Source organism: Mesoplodon densirostris, chromosome 15, assembly GCF_025265405.1.
Source record: "Mesoplodon densirostris isolate mMesDen1 chromosome 15, mMesDen1 primary haplotype, whole genome shotgun sequence".
NCBI lineage: Eukaryota > Metazoa > Chordata > Mammalia > Artiodactyla > Ziphiidae > Mesoplodon > Mesoplodon densirostris.
The window spans coordinates 5,850,351-5,867,464 of record NC_082675.1 but is presented as its reverse complement, the minus strand read 5'-3'; the positions used below and the strand labels follow the sequence as shown (position 1 = coordinate 5,867,464).

The following is a 17,114-nucleotide window of genomic DNA, read 5'->3' as shown; positions in this document are numbered from 1 at the left end:
ACGCTGTCACTTCTTTCTTAATGTCCCTCTTCAAATGGAGGGGAGGCTCCCCCCAACACCCTGGAATGGAGCACGGCCACAGATTCAGACCCACACTAGAAACTCCCTCCCACCCGCTCGGCTGACGGCTTCTCGCCACCACGAGAACCAAAGCCAAACTCTTCGCCAAGGCCCAGCGGGTCTCCCACAGCGCCTAGCCTTTGGGAAGTCACTGCCTGAGGTCACCCTGCTCAGCTGCAGGGAACAAAACAGGAGCACAAGCCAACAGGAGGGGACAGTCCGCCCCCCCTGGCTTCGACCCACCACCAGGGCTCTTGCCTGACACTGGGGGTTCGGGCTGGGGTCTCACTAGGGAGACGGCACTCCTCCTGCTGGGGACCCCAGGGTCCGAGCGGCCTGGCCTCCCGGGGGCCGGAGCACCTGGGGCACGAAAGACCTTAGTCACCTGTGCAGACAGTCGCACGCAAGCCCCATGGACCCATAGGACAAAATTCTATGTCTACATCTATAAAAGCACAAACATAGACACACATGTGCCACACCAGGCGACTCACGCACACACGCCTTCACACACGCGTGCGTACAGCATGCACAAGTACAATTGTGTACCCAAGCGGACACATGCATGTGCACAAAGTATAAACAGTCACACACATGCCCCACGCAAGCCACTTTGCGTACACGTGCGTACAGCCACTCGTGCCTCTACACATGCCACATAGCTAACGAGTGTACCCACAAACGCCCGGGCGTATCCATGCACACATAACCACAGCTGTGCCCCACACGTGCTGACCCAAACACACGTGTATCCACATATATAGGTACACGGATGCATAAATGCATAGAAGTCACGGGCTCTACCCGTGCTAAGCCATGCACACAATTTGCACACACATGAGCACAGCTTTCCAGTTATACACGAACCCACACACATGCGCACGTGTACCCCCCCAAACACACACACACACACACACACACACACACATATACACACACTATCCCAGCTCCTCTTGGGCAGGGGGGCCGGACCTCACCCTGACCAGCCCCCTGGCCGGCGCCCCACCCCTTGGAGCCCCAATTCTAGCTCGTCAGCTGCCTGAGCTCTAGGTCTCACCCTCCTCTTCTGCAGAGTGAAGGCAGCACCCACCCACCCAGGAAGCCCAGGAGCCCAGCCCCTATCTCCCTCTAGGCCCCGCTGCCCAGCCCTCCACACCGCGTCCATCTGCCAAGCGCTACAGCGTTTCGGGCAGCAGTCACCCCCGAGGCTCGGTATCCTCGTCTGTACCAGCAGCCGGAAGAACCCTTCCAGAGCCCTCCCGGGTGCGTGACGGAGACGACTGAGTGAGTGAGGCGGAATTCATGGACTCTTGTTCACAGGTCCGCTAGGACAACGCTCCCTGTAGGCGGAAGAATTTGGAGGAAGCCCTGGACTCCAGGAGCAGTTAGGATGGCCAGACGCAGAGGCAGAGGCAAGGGCCCAGCTCGGGACGGGGCGTGAGCCGCTGCTCTGCAAGCCCCGAATCACGACTCGGGTGGGAAGGGAGTCTGAAGCTGAGCATCAGGGTGCCTGCACCCCCAAAATGCTCTATAAAATGCTCACAGTCTTGGTTCTTACCAAGAGAACTGTTCATCTCTGTCCTGCTTAGACATCATCACACTGGATAAAAACTTTACTAGTAAGATGCTTAAAATCGAAGACAAAAAAGGACCTGGGTCCTACGCTCTGATTTCCTCCTCACCCCTCAGCAATCAGAGGGCCTCCATGAGTTCTGCTTCCTCACCATCTTTGGACAGGCCACAGTCCTCTCCACTGCAAATATCCTGCTACCTTTTCCCCGCAGAGCCCATCGTGCAGACCTAGCTCAAGTCTCCCCCAGGACGTCTACCTGGATCGCCCACTGCCCTAAATTCCTAGAGTACCAGCGCTGTGCCAGCTGTCCCTTATTTACACATCCTTCGCTAGTGCTGACCAGTGCTGCTTGTGTTTGTTTTACCCAAACTCCAAGTGTGAGCATCCTCCCAGACCCACCAGACCTCCACCTCCCACCCCCGACACGTTCCCTTTGCAGATCAATGAAGACCCTGTCCCCTCTGTGAGCCTTCGCCTGAGCTGTGACCCCCGCGCCTGAATGCCCTCCTCGGGGCGACGGCCCACCCACTGCTTCCAAGAGGCCGTTCGTTCCCAGTCCTGGCCCTGCAGTGCCCGTTCCTGCCCCTTGGGGCCTAGAAGAACCCTGTTTCCTGTTCTGCCAGCTGTGTGCACCTGCCCAGCCCCGCCCATGCAGACAGCCACGCCCCCTCCCCACCCTGTGCGCGCTGACGCCTCGGCCTTGTGCCCTGAAGGGATAGACCAGTCTGCAGAACAGCCAGGCAGGCCCTGCCCGGCGGAAAGCTGCGTTTTCCAGCCGGTGGGGCATTTAGAGACAGACCCTTGTGTCCGCCTCTCAGAGGAACCAGCAGGAAAGGGAGGAGGATTAAAATTTAATCCGATTGATCCCCCAAGGGGCAGTAAGTCCTGGCTGCTCCTGCCCAAGGCAACTGAGGGGCTTCCTGCCCACTCGGTTTCCGGCCCCTGAGGCTCAGCCCAGGCAGGGGGACCCCCGCCAACCTTCACTGGGGGCAGAGGCCAGTCCCCACAGCCCCCAAACCAGAGGACTCTTCCGGAGGAAGAGTCTCCCTACCCTCTGCCATTCATTCATTTGTGGAGCAGACATTGAGTAAGCACCTACTGTGTGCCAGGCACTGTTCTAGGTGCTAGAGATACAGCTGGGAGAGAAAGACAGAGATCCCTGTCCTCACAGAGCCTCTGTTCACAATAAACAAGAAAATGTGAATTATGTCCAGTGGGAACAAGGGCAAAGGACAAAATGAAAGCCAGGGAGAGGAGGTGTAGACGGTTTTCAGGATGAAACAGAGGGTCAAAATGGGCCTTGGCTGAAAAGGGGACATTTGAACAAACAGCTAAAAGTGAGAGAGTGAGCCCAGTGGGAAAAAGGAGCTGCGGGCAGAGGGTGCAGCCAGTGCAAAGGCCCTGAGGCAAGAGCACGCCTGCATAGTCAAGGAAATACAAGGGTCAACGGGGGCTGGGGCAAAGCGAGGCATCAGATGAAAGGAAAGAAAGGGGGATCGGGACAAGGAGGGGCAAATTCCTCAGGTCCTCGTGCGCCTGCATGTGGTGGCTTGAGTGTGATTACGTCTCCCCCCATCAGAAAGCCAACGTGAGTGGGCTGGGGCCGAGGTCGCCACTGTGTTCCCAGTGCCTGGAACAGCGGCAGGCCCAGAGCAGATGTTCAGCTACATGGCTGCTGAATGAATGAATGAATGGACAGGATAAGTGTGATGCGCCCTGCGCACCTGAACTTACCAGGCAGAGGCCTGCTCTCGGAATCCCAGGAACCAGGGTTGGAGTCCTAGCCCGCCACTCACTAGCTGAAAGGCCGCGGGGAAATGACCCAGGGCTTCTATTTCCTCATCTGAAAATATGGAGTAGGGGTGCTGAGGGAAGGCCAGTGACTCCCACTGTCAGAAGCCCATCGGGATGAAATCAGCATAAATGGGCATAAAGCCCCCAGCCTGAGGCGCCGGAGGGGAGAGAGGACAATGCCTGTGCTCTGGGACCCCAACTTGGTAAGCACCAGCCCAGGCTCAGGGGCACAGGCTGCATAGGCCCGGCCAGCCTCCGCTCCACTGCCTCTGACCTCCTCTTGGGAGAAGCCCCCTCCTCTATCTATTCCCTGGGGCAGGGTGGGGATGGGGCTGACTCCATCCCCAGACTCCAGAGGTTGGCCTAAGATCCAGCCCTGACCAGTCAGCGTACTCAAATCCACTGGCCTCCACTGGCTGAGAAGTGAGCTTGTGACGCCAGCCAGCCAATGAGAGCCAACCCTGGGACTGTTGCTGAGACATCTGGGAAGAGTTTCCCACCTGGCCTGGGAGGGGTCAGTGGGCCTAGAGGTGCGGCAGTCCTTTCTCCATGTCCTGGGAAACCCCGCCTGGGAACGACACTGGCACAGAGAGAGCAGAGGTGGGGACGGAGTACTCCCAAACATCTTCGTTTGAGCACCTGAGTCCACACATACTTGAAGTAAACTAACACCAACTTTCATTACGAGACTCAATAACCCCTCTTTAGCCTCAACCAGTCTGAGCTGAGTTTTTGCCTCTTGTACCCAAGAATCTTGACTTCCTGGACTCTTCCTGGCACAGCACTTCACAGTTTACAAAGCCCTTCCAGTCACCGTCTCAGCCACATCAACTCTGTGGCCTCAAGAATGTGGCCAGGGGGACTTCCCTGGTGGCACAGTGGATAAGAGTCCGCCTGCCAACGCAGGGGACATGGGTTCGAGCCCTGGTCCGGGAAGATCCCACATGCCGCGGAGCAACTAAGCCTGTGCGCCACAACTACTGAGCCTGCGCTCTACAGCCCGCGAGCCACAACTACTGAGCCTGCGCGCCACAACTACTGAAGCCCGTGCGCCTAGAGCCCGTGCTCTGCAACGAGAGAAGCCACCACAATGAGAAGCCCGCACACCACAATGAAGGGTAGCCACAGTTCACTGCAACTAGAGAAAAGCCCACGTGCAGCAACGAAGACCAATGCAGCCAAAAATGAAATAAATAAATTTATTTTAAAAAAAGAGAAAAAAAGACTGTGGCCAGGGCCTGGGACGCTGGAAGGCCTGGAAGTGAAATAAACCACCCAGCTCATGAGGGCACAGGCTGGACTGGAATCCAGGCCCACCCATCACCCTCCCTCACACAGAGCTGCAGAAAATCAGGGCAGGAGGAAGCGGGAATTCTGGCAGGGAGACCACCCAGGGTAAGACCTGGGAAGGGGTGTCTTAACTGCTGTTGGGGGAGGGGGAGTGCTGAGGCCAAGGAGCCAAAGACCAATCAGATCTGTAGCTATAGCTCTTTGGGGAGAACTGGTGAGACCCGGAGGGGACCCCCCAAATTACTGCTTAGGCAAACCCCCAGGGAAGTGGGGACAAGTGGCTGGCATGGAACGTGGAACAAATTTCCCACAGGGGGCACCAAAGGCCTGTGCCTTCGAGTCTGGCTGGGGAGGGCTGAGGGCTCCAGCCTGCTAGAGTCTGCCGGCCCCCAAAAGACTGAGCCCCCCAAAAGGGCCAAGGGCGCTGTGGTGACATCCTGGGCAAAGCCGTCAACTTGCCACCACAGCTGCTGGAAGGAACTGTGCCTGCTCTCCCACCCAAGATCAGGGAGGGCAGGCAGGGGGGCTGCCTGGAGTGACAGATCCAGGAGCTGTGCCTTTGTGCCCCCTGCCACAGGCTCCTGGAGCCAACTCAACCCTGGCTCCGATCCCCAGCCTCAAAGCTCACTTGCTGTGCAGTCTCAGGTAGGTCACCTTCCCTCTCTGAGCCATGGCTTCTTTATGAGTGAAATGGAGAGAATAATAGTACCTATCTTATACGGGTCTGGAGAGGAATAAATGAAATCATGCAAAATATAAACAATAACAAGAAGAAAAGAATAACAAAGACTACAATGTTGACAACAATTAATAGTGCCAGCTAGCGCCTACATGGTGCCAGGCATTGTTCTAAGGGCACTACATAATGAACTCATTTAATCCCCACACCGTGGTATAAGGTAGGTGCTTTAATTATCATCATTTTACCGGTGAGGAACGTGGGTTGCAGGGAGACTTAATTAATTTGCCCAAAGGTCACAGAGCCAGGAAGTGGTAGAGACGGGATTTGAACCCAGGACATGTGGCTAAAGCACACGTGGCCCCTCAGTTCTCCTATCACTGTGACTGTTATTAGTGTTACTTGGGGTAGGCGGCCAGAGCATGGCAGGGCGACCAGCCCTGCGAGGCCCAGCACACCGTTCCCAGGCCTCCAGCAGGTTCAGTCTCATCCTGCATCTGTTGCAGCTTCAAGAGGTGGAGGCAGAACCAAACCAGTTGATCCAATAGCTTCCTGCCTGGAGCTAGAGCCCCAGGCACCCGTCACATGTTCCCAGGCTCTAGAGCAGCTCAAGCCTTGGGGTTCAGCCCCTGGGAGACACTCTGCTCTGGGTACCCTGAGCCCCTCCCCCTCCAGACACCCAGCAGCTGTCCTCCACAGATCTCTATGAGCTCCCACCATCTGCTACAGACCCTGCGTTCAACCATCCAACAGCCCTTTCCAGGGCTAAATGTAAGCAGAGGCCAGTGCTGACGAATCAGGCCCTGGGATCTGATGGCCCATGGGTTCAAATCCCAGGTCCACCGCTTCCCAGCTGTGTGACTTTGGACAAGTCACTTAACCTCTCTGGGCCTCAATTTCTCCCTGTGTTAAATGGAAACAATCACCATACCTACCCTCTGAGGACTGCTATGTAAAAAACCTGGCCCGTCGCCTGGAGGAGCTGTTCAACTAATGTTTGCTGTTGTGATGAATAATGTTACTATTGTTTTCTGCATTACAGGAATTTCTTCTGCATGAGTACCTAAGTGATTGCCCGTTCCCCCGCTGATCAACTGGCCCCTGAAGCTCTCCTAGGACCTAATGCCTGCATTTTCATTTGCATCCCACAGGCCAGCCACGGTCCACACCAGTCGGCATGTCTGAGCAGAACAAACCACAGCCACACCAAGATGGGTCTCCACTGGCCACCCTTTCCCCCTCCCACACACAAACCCAGGTTTGAGGGGGTAGGGGTGGGGGTGGGGTCATACAGGTTCCCATTTCACAGATGGGAACACCAAGGCCCCGGGAGAGAGCCAGGCCCTTCACAGCGACACCTGCATCCCACCTGGTGGCCGGCACAGGGGCTCTGCGGGGCAGGTCAGGGCGTACCCGGTTCTCGTCGTAGATGATCTGCACCAGACTGCGATGCTTCGACTCGATGGGTGGTGGCGACACGGGCTTCTCAGGCTCCGGTGGCTTGGCGGCCTCCTCCTCCAGCTGTTGCTGTGGGGAGCGAGCGGGGAGAGTGGAGTGGTGAGCACGCCAGCAGGCGGAAGGAGAGACAGCGCCCCCTGCCCCTAGGCGGGAGGGCGGCACCCCTGGGCGGGAGGGCGGCACCTCTGCGCAGCAGGGCTGGTGGCCCCACACAGGAAGTCAGGCTGCTAACCATTTCCCCTGAGTCACCCGCAGGGACTCCGAGTCCCAGAGAGGCCCAAGCTCCCAAAGGGGAGGGCCCAACCAGGGCCAACTCCGGGCTCTGCAGACAGCCTTCCTGGGTTCAAGTCCAACCTTGGTGATTTATCAGCTAGGTGAGCATCAGCAAGCAGCTTAACTCCGCTGTGCCTCAGTTTCCTCATCTGTAAAGTGGGGCTCGTGGCTGTGCCTCCCTGATGAGTTAGTGTATGTATTGTGCAGACTGGGGGCTCGCTGAAGGCCAGCCGTTATCCACTGTTTCCACCATCAGTACCGTCATTCTCAGGAGAGGCTGTGGAGGGTCTGGACCCAAACTGTCCAGACCGGAACACTATTTCTACTACTTACTTGCTATGTAAACTTGGGAGCTTGCTAAACTCCTGAGCCTCACTTTCCTCATCTGGAAAGTGGGGATAATTAAAGTGTCTATCCTAGAGAGCTGATATGAGAATTAAATGAGCTGATGCACGCAAAGCACTCAGCACTTAAAAAGCAGCTTCTCATCATCATCGTTATTGTCATCTGCCCTGGGGTCTTCATCCTGGACCCTCCTCCTCCTAACACCATAAAGGACTTCCCTTCATGCTGCTGTCTGCTTTATACCAAAAAGGCAAAGCAAAGACCAGAGAGCTTAAGACACTGGCCCAAGGTCACACAGGAGGCCAGTGCCCAGGTGTACAACCTGACAGGGCATCTTGAGTGAGATGAGAACACTGTTCTTTGCTCACAAGGCTCACACATCCTGCCCATGACCATGGAGCAAACCATTATGAACTCAAAAACACGGCCAAGACGAGAGCAACGCAGAAAGAGCCAGAAAATCCAGTTTTGGCTTCTGGGGGCACAGAGGCCTGGAGGGTTGAGCCGAGCTGCCTCAGGCCCACAGTGACCCCTGTTGGTAGCTTTCAGAAGGGCAGCCAGCACCTGCCAAAACACTGACATCCCTCCCAACAGCGCAAAACAAACTAAGCCAAGAAATGGAAGGAAACATAGCCAGAAAGGAGATTCTCGCCAGTCAGTGAAGGTCCTGAGGCACCAAACGTTAAACACAGAGTCACCATGGGACCCAGCAATTCCATCCCTAGGTACAGACCCAAAGAACTGAAAACAGGTGCTCAAAAACATGAACACAAAAGTTCACCGCGTGGTTCACGATAGTCAAAAGGTGGAGATAACCCAAGCGTCCATCAACTGATGCATGGATAAACAAATGTGGTCCATGCATCCATACAGTGGAATATTACTTGGCAAAAAAAAAGGGATGAAGCACTGGCACAGGCTGCAACATGGACGAACCTTGAAAACATGATGCTGAGTGAAAGATGCCAGACACAAAATGCCACACAGTGTTTGATCCCATTTATAGAGAATGTCCAGACAAATACATAGAGACAGAAAGCAGATTAGTGGCTGGTGGGGAAGGGAAAATGGAAGTGACTGTGAATGTGTACGGGGTCTCCTTTTGGGGTCATGAAAATGTCTTGGAACTAGAGCTAGATAGAATGGGGTGGTTGCACAACGCTGTGAATGTACTGAATGCTGCTGGGTTGTTCCCCTTAAAATGAGTCATTCTATGTTTTGTGAATTTTAATTAAAAAAGAAAAATGCCAAAGTGGAATTAAAAACCAAAAATCTATCAAGGGCTGCCCTGAGCCACGTGGCTTCTGGCTGCAGCCACAAACGTGTGCACATGGCCTGTGGCTTCAGCCTGGGCCCAAAGCCAGGCCCAGGGGGACTAAAGGTCCCAGCACTCCTACAAATGGGCGTGGCTGTGTGCCAATAAAACTTTATTTACAAAAACAGGCATCGAGCTGGATCTGACTGGATTTGCTGACCCCCAGGGTAGAGGATGGCTGGGGATGAGGACTCCTGTAAAGGCTAGGGCGGGTCCCTCTGTGGAGGGGACATCTGAGCAGACACCTGAAGGTGCCACAGAGAGAAGCAGGAGAAGACTCGGGAAAAGGCAGATTATCAACTAACTTTCTATCAATTAATATTAAAAATAAAATCATAAAGTTAATATTATTCATCTTTACGTTAACTTTTCTTTGGTTTCGACAGTGACAATGAGGACTTCTTTTCACCACATGACCCTGTTCCCTCACAACCTCATGAGGTGGTGTCATATCTGTGCCCATCTTACAGAAAAGAAACCGAGGCTCCGAGAGGTGAATGTTCCAAGGCAGAGTTAGGAGGCCCAGCTCATACAGATTCCAGAGCCAGGGTCAGAGTCACGTGACATTTCTCCCCACATTATGGATGAGGAAAGTGAGGCACAGAGAAGTAACTGCCCACCCCCACATGTCTGGACAGCCTGGCTGTAAATGCTGACCTCCCACCCACCGTTCCTGTGCTGTCCCAGTACAGTAGCCACATGTGGCTATTCAAGTGTAAATGTCATTTCAACTCCAATTAAACTACATTAAAAATTCAGTTCCTCAGCGGCACTAGGCACATTTCAAGGGCTCAACAGTCACATATGGGTAGTGGCTACCACTATGGACAGTGCAGATCTAGAACGTTTCCGTCACTGCAGAAAGCTCCCTCGGACAGCACCACACAAAGCAGCTCTCTTGTCCAATAAACATAAAGGGCATAAACACGAGCCAGCACACGGGCAGTGCTCAGCACACGTTCACAACAGCTACAACTACCAGTGCCGTTTTCTCAGCGGCAGCTGCTGCTGAATCGGGAGCCACCATTACCCCACCCACCCGCACCTGCTTCTTCTTCAGCTTGGAGATCTGCTGCTCCACCATGGTGATCTCGCGGTCCACCCGATCCATATTCTGGATCAGCTCCTCCTTGGAGAGCCGTGGAGGTACCAGCTCCAACTCAGGGTCAGCGTGTGGGGGGCTGGGAGGAGACACCGGCTCCAGCTTGCCTGTCAGGCTGCGGTCCTGCGGTGGAGGAAAAACAGGTGTGGAATCAGTGCAGGGGGCACCCCCATCCCCCCAGTAAACCCCAAGTTTCCAGCCATGACTTCAGGCACCAACACACCGGGCATCTGTCGTGCCAGCCCCCGTGTGCCAAATACAAGGTTGCTTACTGATCCCACCTCTCTGCCTTTGCCTTCACGGGTCCTCCTGCCAGGTGTTCCCTCCCCAGCCGTTTCCGAAGGGCAGATCCTTTTGATCCTCCTACATGCCAGTTTCCCCAACCGTCCCTCACGTCGTGAAGCCCTCCCTCTCTCCTTTCCCCATAACACACCTCTCTTACCCCACTTACCCCGTCTGTGCCCTCCCACCAGACCAAACTCCTCGAGAACCGGCACCAAGACCCACAACCTCCAGACGGACGCTCCGTGAACACGTATTCACGATGCGCAGTCCAAACCAGCAAGTTACAGAATATCATACACAGTGCAAACCCAGTTTTGTAGACAATATACACAAACACACAGGAAAACTATGAGAATGGGATACAGAGATGTCAAAAGGAGTTATCGGGGCAGCGGGGGAGAAGGCGGGTATTTTCACTTTCTTCTTTTTAATTTACCAGTGTTTTTCTGATTTTCCTTCACTGAGTATTACTCTTTGTGTAATGAAGTTGTTTTCAAAAATGTGTTAAACAAACAAGGGAATCCTTCATTGACTTATTCGGCGACTCCTTCATTCCACCAACAAAAGTATATTGAGCGGGCTTCCCTGGTGGCGCAGTGGTTGAGAGTCCGCCTGCCGGTGCAGGGGACACGGGTTCGTGCCCCGGTCCGGGAAGATCCCACATGCCGCGGAGCGGCTGGGCCCGTGAGCCATGGCCTCTGAGCCTGCGCATCCGGAGCCTGTGCTCCGCAATGGGAGAGGCCACAACAGTGAGAGGCCCGTGTACCACAAAAAAAAAAAAAAAAAAAAAAGTATATTGAGCATCCAAGCTGCGGTGGATGCTCAATAAAAAAATAAAACCCAGTCCTTGTCCCGGAGCACTCACCTGTACAGCCCCGGGTTCAAATCCCCACCCACTCTGCCACCTCCCAGCATCATCCTGACCACAAGCAGATCATCGGCCTCTGTTTCCTCATCTGTACAATGGGACAATGCCCACCTCCTGCCTGCTGTGAGGCTTGAATGAGTTAATATGTGCACTCAGCTCAGAGCCTGGCACACCGTCAGAGCTCCACAGGCATTGGCCGGGGTTGTTCTGCCCCCAAACCCAGCCCCGCCCTGTGCCATGCTCAAGGCCAAGCGAGCAGCTGCTGGCAGAGGAGGCCCCAGGAGGCGCTCCAGGCCGCTGCCTCCCCACCCCCAAGGCAGCTGCAGCCGGAGGACAGAGGACACATTATTCCCGGGACAACTGCAGCCCCAGGGCTGCCAAGTGCCACCCCACCCCCCCAGCTCAAGTTGAGCAGAGGCTGTGCCATTCTAAGTCCACCCCTCCTGGCCTCGGGGTCTTGGTCACACACACACACACACACACACACACACACACCGAAGCCCACGGGGCCCCAGTGTCTGGGGATCACCCTGGCCTCATCATTGCCATCCGAGACGTGGGAGAGTTGGCGTCGAGACTCCCAGGCCCTCCACACACCCAGAGCCCTGGGGGCAAAGGCAGAAAAGATCTCAAGCCCTTCAACAGCTCTGATGTGGCCCTGCCCCATGGCTCTGAGGTGGGCCTCCACGCTCCTCAGGGATGCCTAGGAAACCAAACCAGGCACCGTCCCATTCCTCGGCACACCCCACACCCTGGCCCCGGCTGCGGCGCTCCCAGGGGGCTGCCACTGCATCCCCACTGCACAGATGAGGGTACGGGGAACCTGCAGGCACAGGCCTGGCACAGCCCTAAGCCAGCGGTCGGCACACTTTCTGTAAAGGGCCAGGTGGAAAAACACTTCAGTCTTTGTAGGTCAGACGGCCTCTGTCCCAACTACTCACCCCCCACTGTAGTGGGGATGCAGCCACAGACAGGACACGAAAGAATGGGCATGGCTGAGTGCCAATAAAACTTTATTTACAGACCCACGCAGAGGGCCAGGTTGGAGCTTGCCGAGTTTGCCAACCTGTGCTCTTAACTCACATAACTGTCACAGCCCAACCTGGAAGTGAAAATATGGTTTTCCCCATTTTCCAGATGAGGAAACTAAGGTCCAGTGAGATTCAATGACGTGCCCGAGGTCACCAGCCACAAAGCGACAGAGCCTTGGCTTGGAGGGCACAGGACGGGAGAGACCAGGCCTCATTCAGAACTCTCCAGAAGCAGGCAGAGCATGCAACCAGGTTGCTGGGGGTCCCACAGCAGAAATGGGGTCACCACCATGCATTCATTCATCCCTCAGAGCCATGTTCTTGCAAGAGCAAGATCCCTTCCAGGTCTAGGACCCCCTGAAGTTAGAGGCAAAACTGTGCACAGAAGACAGATCCCCTAGAGAAATACTCAGAAGGAGTGTGTGTGTGTGTGTGTGTGCGTGTGTGTGCGTGTGTTTGGCCCTAACTGCTCCCAGATAGGAGGGCGGAGGGCAGACACAGGGGCTGCAGGCACCTGACCCCACACACGCCAGACCAGAAGCAGCCTGCGCACCGACCGTGGCATCTCCAGGCCTTTGCACCAGCCACTCCCTCTCCTAACTGCACCTTTGTGCCACCTGAAATCAGACCCCACATCCACGCCCCCTCCCCCAGCCCTTAACTGAGATCCGCCCCTTCCCTCTGTGCCCCAGGGCACTTGGCTGGTCTCCTCCGACAGCCACAATCATTTCTCAGGGTTCTTTTTTTAGCTGGGGGTGGCTGCGTTGGGTCTTCGTTGCGGTGCGCGGGCTTCTCATTGCAGTGGCTTCTCTTGTTGTGGAGCACGGGCTCTAGGCTCACGGGCTTCAGTAGTTGTGGCGCGCGGGCTCAGTAGTTGTGGCGTGTGGGCTCTAGAGCGCAGGCTCAGTAGTTGTGGCGCACGGGCTTAGTTGCTCCACAGCACGTGGGATCTTCCCGGACCAGGGCTCGAACCTGCGTCCCTGGCATTGGCAGGCATATTGTTAACCACCGTGCCACCAGGGAAGTCCCATTTCTCAGGCTTCTTGAGACAAAAGGTTTTGGCGATATGGTTCCTGGTGCCCAGTCCTGCTACCTGCTGCAGGAAACCACTCTTCTGCCCACCTCTGATCTTCCACTAGGACTGAGAAGGGACGGAGAGGAGCACAGCAAGAACAAGGGCTGTGGTCAGAAGGCTTTCGGGGCCAGGACACCCTGAAACAGTTCATCCAACCCAGGGATAATTCTCAAAATGACATGAGCAAAAAGAAGGTTTCCATCCCCAAACCCGACAGGAGCAGCGCAGGGGTGAGACGAAGCAGTTGGCAACCGCTAGGAACTGTTGGAAAAGTCGCTGGAAACTTTTTCTTAAATTCTTGACGGGGAAAATCCGTCTTCTTCAATGACTTCTTCCTTAAGGTTCAGGCTTAGCTTTTACTCTAAGCAAAACCACACAGGCAGATCCATCAACTGACAAATAAAGTGTGGTCTCTCCATACAATGGAATATGATTCAGAGTGACGTACAGACGCGTGGTAAAACACAGATGAACCTTAAGAACATGATGCTGAGTGAGAGAAGCCAGACGTAAAAAGCCACATATCGCGTGATCCCATTGATACGAAGTGTCCAGAACAGGCAAATCCATGGAGACAGAAAGCAGATCAGTGGTTGCCAGGGGCTGCGAGGAGGAAGTGACTGTTTAATGGGTACCAGGTTTACTTCTGGGGTGATGAAAATGCTCTGGAACTAGACAGAGGTGGTGGTCCACACCGTGACCCTACTAAATGCCACTGAACTGTTCACTTCAAAGTGGTTAATTTCATGGTATGTGAATTTCACCTTAATCTGAATAGAAGATGATGCAAGCCTGAAGGGCGAAGGGTGCTTTCTGCAGTGCTGAGTTTTCCAGGAATGGGACCGAGGGAGCCCGGCGACTGGGCCTCCAGATGGTTCTCCCGATGGCTTCTGGCCTTCATTTAGGCCCAAAGCCACAGGAGGAAAACAACAGTCCTATATCCTCACCAGTCACCGCTAGGTAGCAGTCGGCACCATTTTCCCCATCAGATGCCCTTGGTGTAAAAATTCAGGCCAACGTGGAACAGAAAAACTCATTATGTAAAATTACAGACACAGAGGCAGCAAAAACCTTGGGGGCTGGAGAGGACCCAGTGGGGCTCCCCCTGTCTCAGACCCAGGAAAGGGCAGGGCCAGCCTCAGGCACCCACAGTCCTCTCCCCCAGTCACAATGATGGGTTGCAGGACAGGCACGGGCCTCACTCAAAGGCAGGGAGATAAACAGCTTTGGCCTGGAAATGTGGAGACAGAGGGAAAGTTCTTTTTTTGGCCTTGAATGTGGGAAGAAGAAGGTCTGGAAACTCAAACTTTCTCCTTGTTAATACAACAAGACCACGTGCAAGATGGCAGAGCCAGGGAATGGACAGAGATAGGGACCTCGTAACCTGTCACCTGGATCAAGCTGTGCCTGAAGCCAACAACCCCTCGATTTCAGTTATATGAGCCAGGACTCCTGCCTAAACCAGTCTGACATGGGTTTTCTGCCCCTTTCGGCCAACGGGGCCCCAACAGACAAAGAGATTTTCAGAAATGGTGCTGTTTGTGATGATTCTAAAGTCCCGGAACAAAGTTTGGCGAATTCCAAAGGAAGCCTCTGATGCCACAGGACTCCAGAGGCTGAAGGCCACAGAAGCATTATAAAACAGGACATTTTTCTATTTTATATTTTTATAGGAAAAAGGAACACAGCCAGGGCCAGTGGGGAGGGAGGTGCTGTTAAAAAAAAAAAAAAAAAAAATCCCCTCACATTCCCAGCTCATGTACCCAGCTGAATTCAACACAGCAGATGCAGAAAACATCTGAATCCCTCAGAGCTGTGTTTCTCCCCTGGCTTCTTCCGTTGCCCAGCATTTGCTCATACCTTCCAAATGTTCTTAACAGCCTGCAGCAATTACCGTAGTTGGTCCAGCCAGGCCCCAACACTGGGCCCATCACTCCCCCACACCCGTGGGGTCCAGGAAGAGAAGAGAGAGAAAGACAGCCAGATAGACACAGAGACAGAGATAGAGAGAAACAGAGATACGGAGACAGACAGACATAGACACACACACACACACACCCCAGGCAGAGAAAGAGACACAGGGACCGAGAGACAGAGACATACAGAGAGAAGCAAAGACTGAGAAAGACCCACAGAGGGAGAGGGAGCACCCCCAGGGAGCCCTAAGAAGCAGAAGGACTCCCAGAGCCACTGTCAGGCCGGCCTGGAGACCCTCAGATGGACCCACAGGTCTGAGGACTCAGAGCCCAGCTCTGGAGAGATGCGCGGTAGGCAGCAGAGGCCCGACAGGGCTGTCCAGAGACACCCGCCAGCCTGTTCTCCAGGTAGAACCAGACATGAGCACAGGGATATGGCGCACTCAGGGCTCTGGTCCCTCACGGGGGGTGGACATCAAGCATCCCTGCTGTGGCCCTGTGCCCCCCTTCGCATGCACCCCATGCCCCTACTGCCCAAGACCCACTTCAGGGAATAGCTTTTCCAATGGCAACATCCCTCCCAGGAGGCCGAGCAGTGATGGAATCTAAGAGGAGGAGGCTAACGCAGGGATGGCAGGATGGCAGGCACGGGGGACCAGAGGGGAAGCCCGAGGCGGGACAGCCTGGTGGGCAGGTCTGGGCTACAGACCTGGGCTGGCTGGGCTTCAGTGCCTGCTCCCCACTTCCCAGTGACCGTGGGTGAGGCCCTTAGCCTGGGGCCCCGTCTTAGCCTGGGGCCCCGTCTATAAAAGGTGATCGCAGACCGGGCTTCATCAGGCTGGGAAGGCACCATGGAAGGACACTCACGCTCAGCACAGTAGCTGGCACACAGTCAGGGCCTCCGTGTTAGCTTGTCATCATCATCGTGACCACCCCGGGAAACCCCTTTCCTGTCAGCCCCCCAGTAAAGAACTGGCCTCAGCCTGAAATCCCACCAATCCAGTGTCAGGCAGAGAAGAGGATCCAGCAGGCCCAAGTGGGCCACTTCCCTCCCCGGTCCTGGTTCCCAGGCCCCACCCACCCCCACTGGTGCTGCAGTGAGATGAGCACTGACCTCACCCAGCAGCTGGGCGGCCATTAATGAGCTAATGTGCATCCTCATGGCCAAGAAGGAGCATAAAGGCGCTGCTCCAGCACGTGCGGAAAGGACATCCATCACGCAGCCGGCCAAGGATGAGCATGTCATCCGGCCATAGTCCCGGCCCCACCCTAGGCACTGACAGTGAAATGACAGCCTCTGAGGCAGCTGGGGGACCCTAGGGGACAGACGCATCTGGGCCACTGGCTGTGATTCCTCCGTTTAGATAGAGAGCAAATGAGCTTCTAGCGTGGACGGTCCTGAGGTTCGCTGAAATAGCAGAAAAACCTCTCTCAGCAGCAAACCATGAGCGCTTAATCTGTGCCCATTCTCCCCCTCCATCTCAGCTCGACTTTCTGCTTAAAGAAGAGTAAAATGCAGGCGCCCTCCAGGGCACAGTGGTCCCCACGGGCTGGACACACTCCGGCAGCTGGAGGGGGCAGTGGGGGAAGCTGTCCCTCTCCAGCCAAGAAATGGCCCACGGAGCCAAGCTCATCCCCGGACCCTCCTCTGGCTGCCCAGCCTCTGCACGCCCCGGGCTCAGCCCTTCTCCCAGCCTTCGCCCAAGCCATCCCCCCAGCCCAGCATGCCTACCCCCCCTCCCTTGTTCCCCGCCCAATCACAGCAGCACCCAAACCCTCAGAGGAGCTCCCGGCTGAGGCCAGGCCTTACCTTGGACAGGTCCTCGGAGCCCCCGGGCTGGCCAGTGGCCAACAGGGGGGAGGGCCGCAGCAGGGGGTCAGGCAGCAGCTCCAGGCGGGGGCGCTTGCTCTCCAGGAATTCCATCTCCGACTTGCCCAGCTCAGGCAGGTATGAGTGCGACTCGGGTCGCAGGTGAAGCTCCTGGGACCTGTGGGGGGCAAGGGCACACGGCATCACGTCTGCTGCCCGTCCTGCGGGAGGAGTGCCCAT

General features: G+C 55.5%; 1 protein-coding gene across 23 annotated transcripts in view; it reads right to left on the bottom strand.

Moving 5' to 3' along the window:
- The window catches only part of NCOR2 (nuclear receptor corepressor 2), a 225,059-nt gene that overhangs the window by 125,544 nt on the left and 82,401 nt on the right, over positions 1 to 17,114 (bottom strand). For all 23 annotated transcript variants that reach the window (XM_060118201.1, XM_060118204.1, XM_060118197.1 and 20 more), the window contains 3 exons: positions 16,875 to 17,052; positions 9,833 to 10,012; positions 6,810 to 6,923 (listed from right to left, as the gene is read on the bottom strand). In XM_060118201.1, the coding sequence (XP_059974184.1) occupies positions 6,810 to 6,923; positions 9,833 to 10,012; positions 16,875 to 17,052 (472 nt within the window). The remainder of the gene's footprint in view (positions 1 to 6,809; positions 6,924 to 9,832; positions 10,013 to 16,874; positions 17,053 to 17,114) is intronic.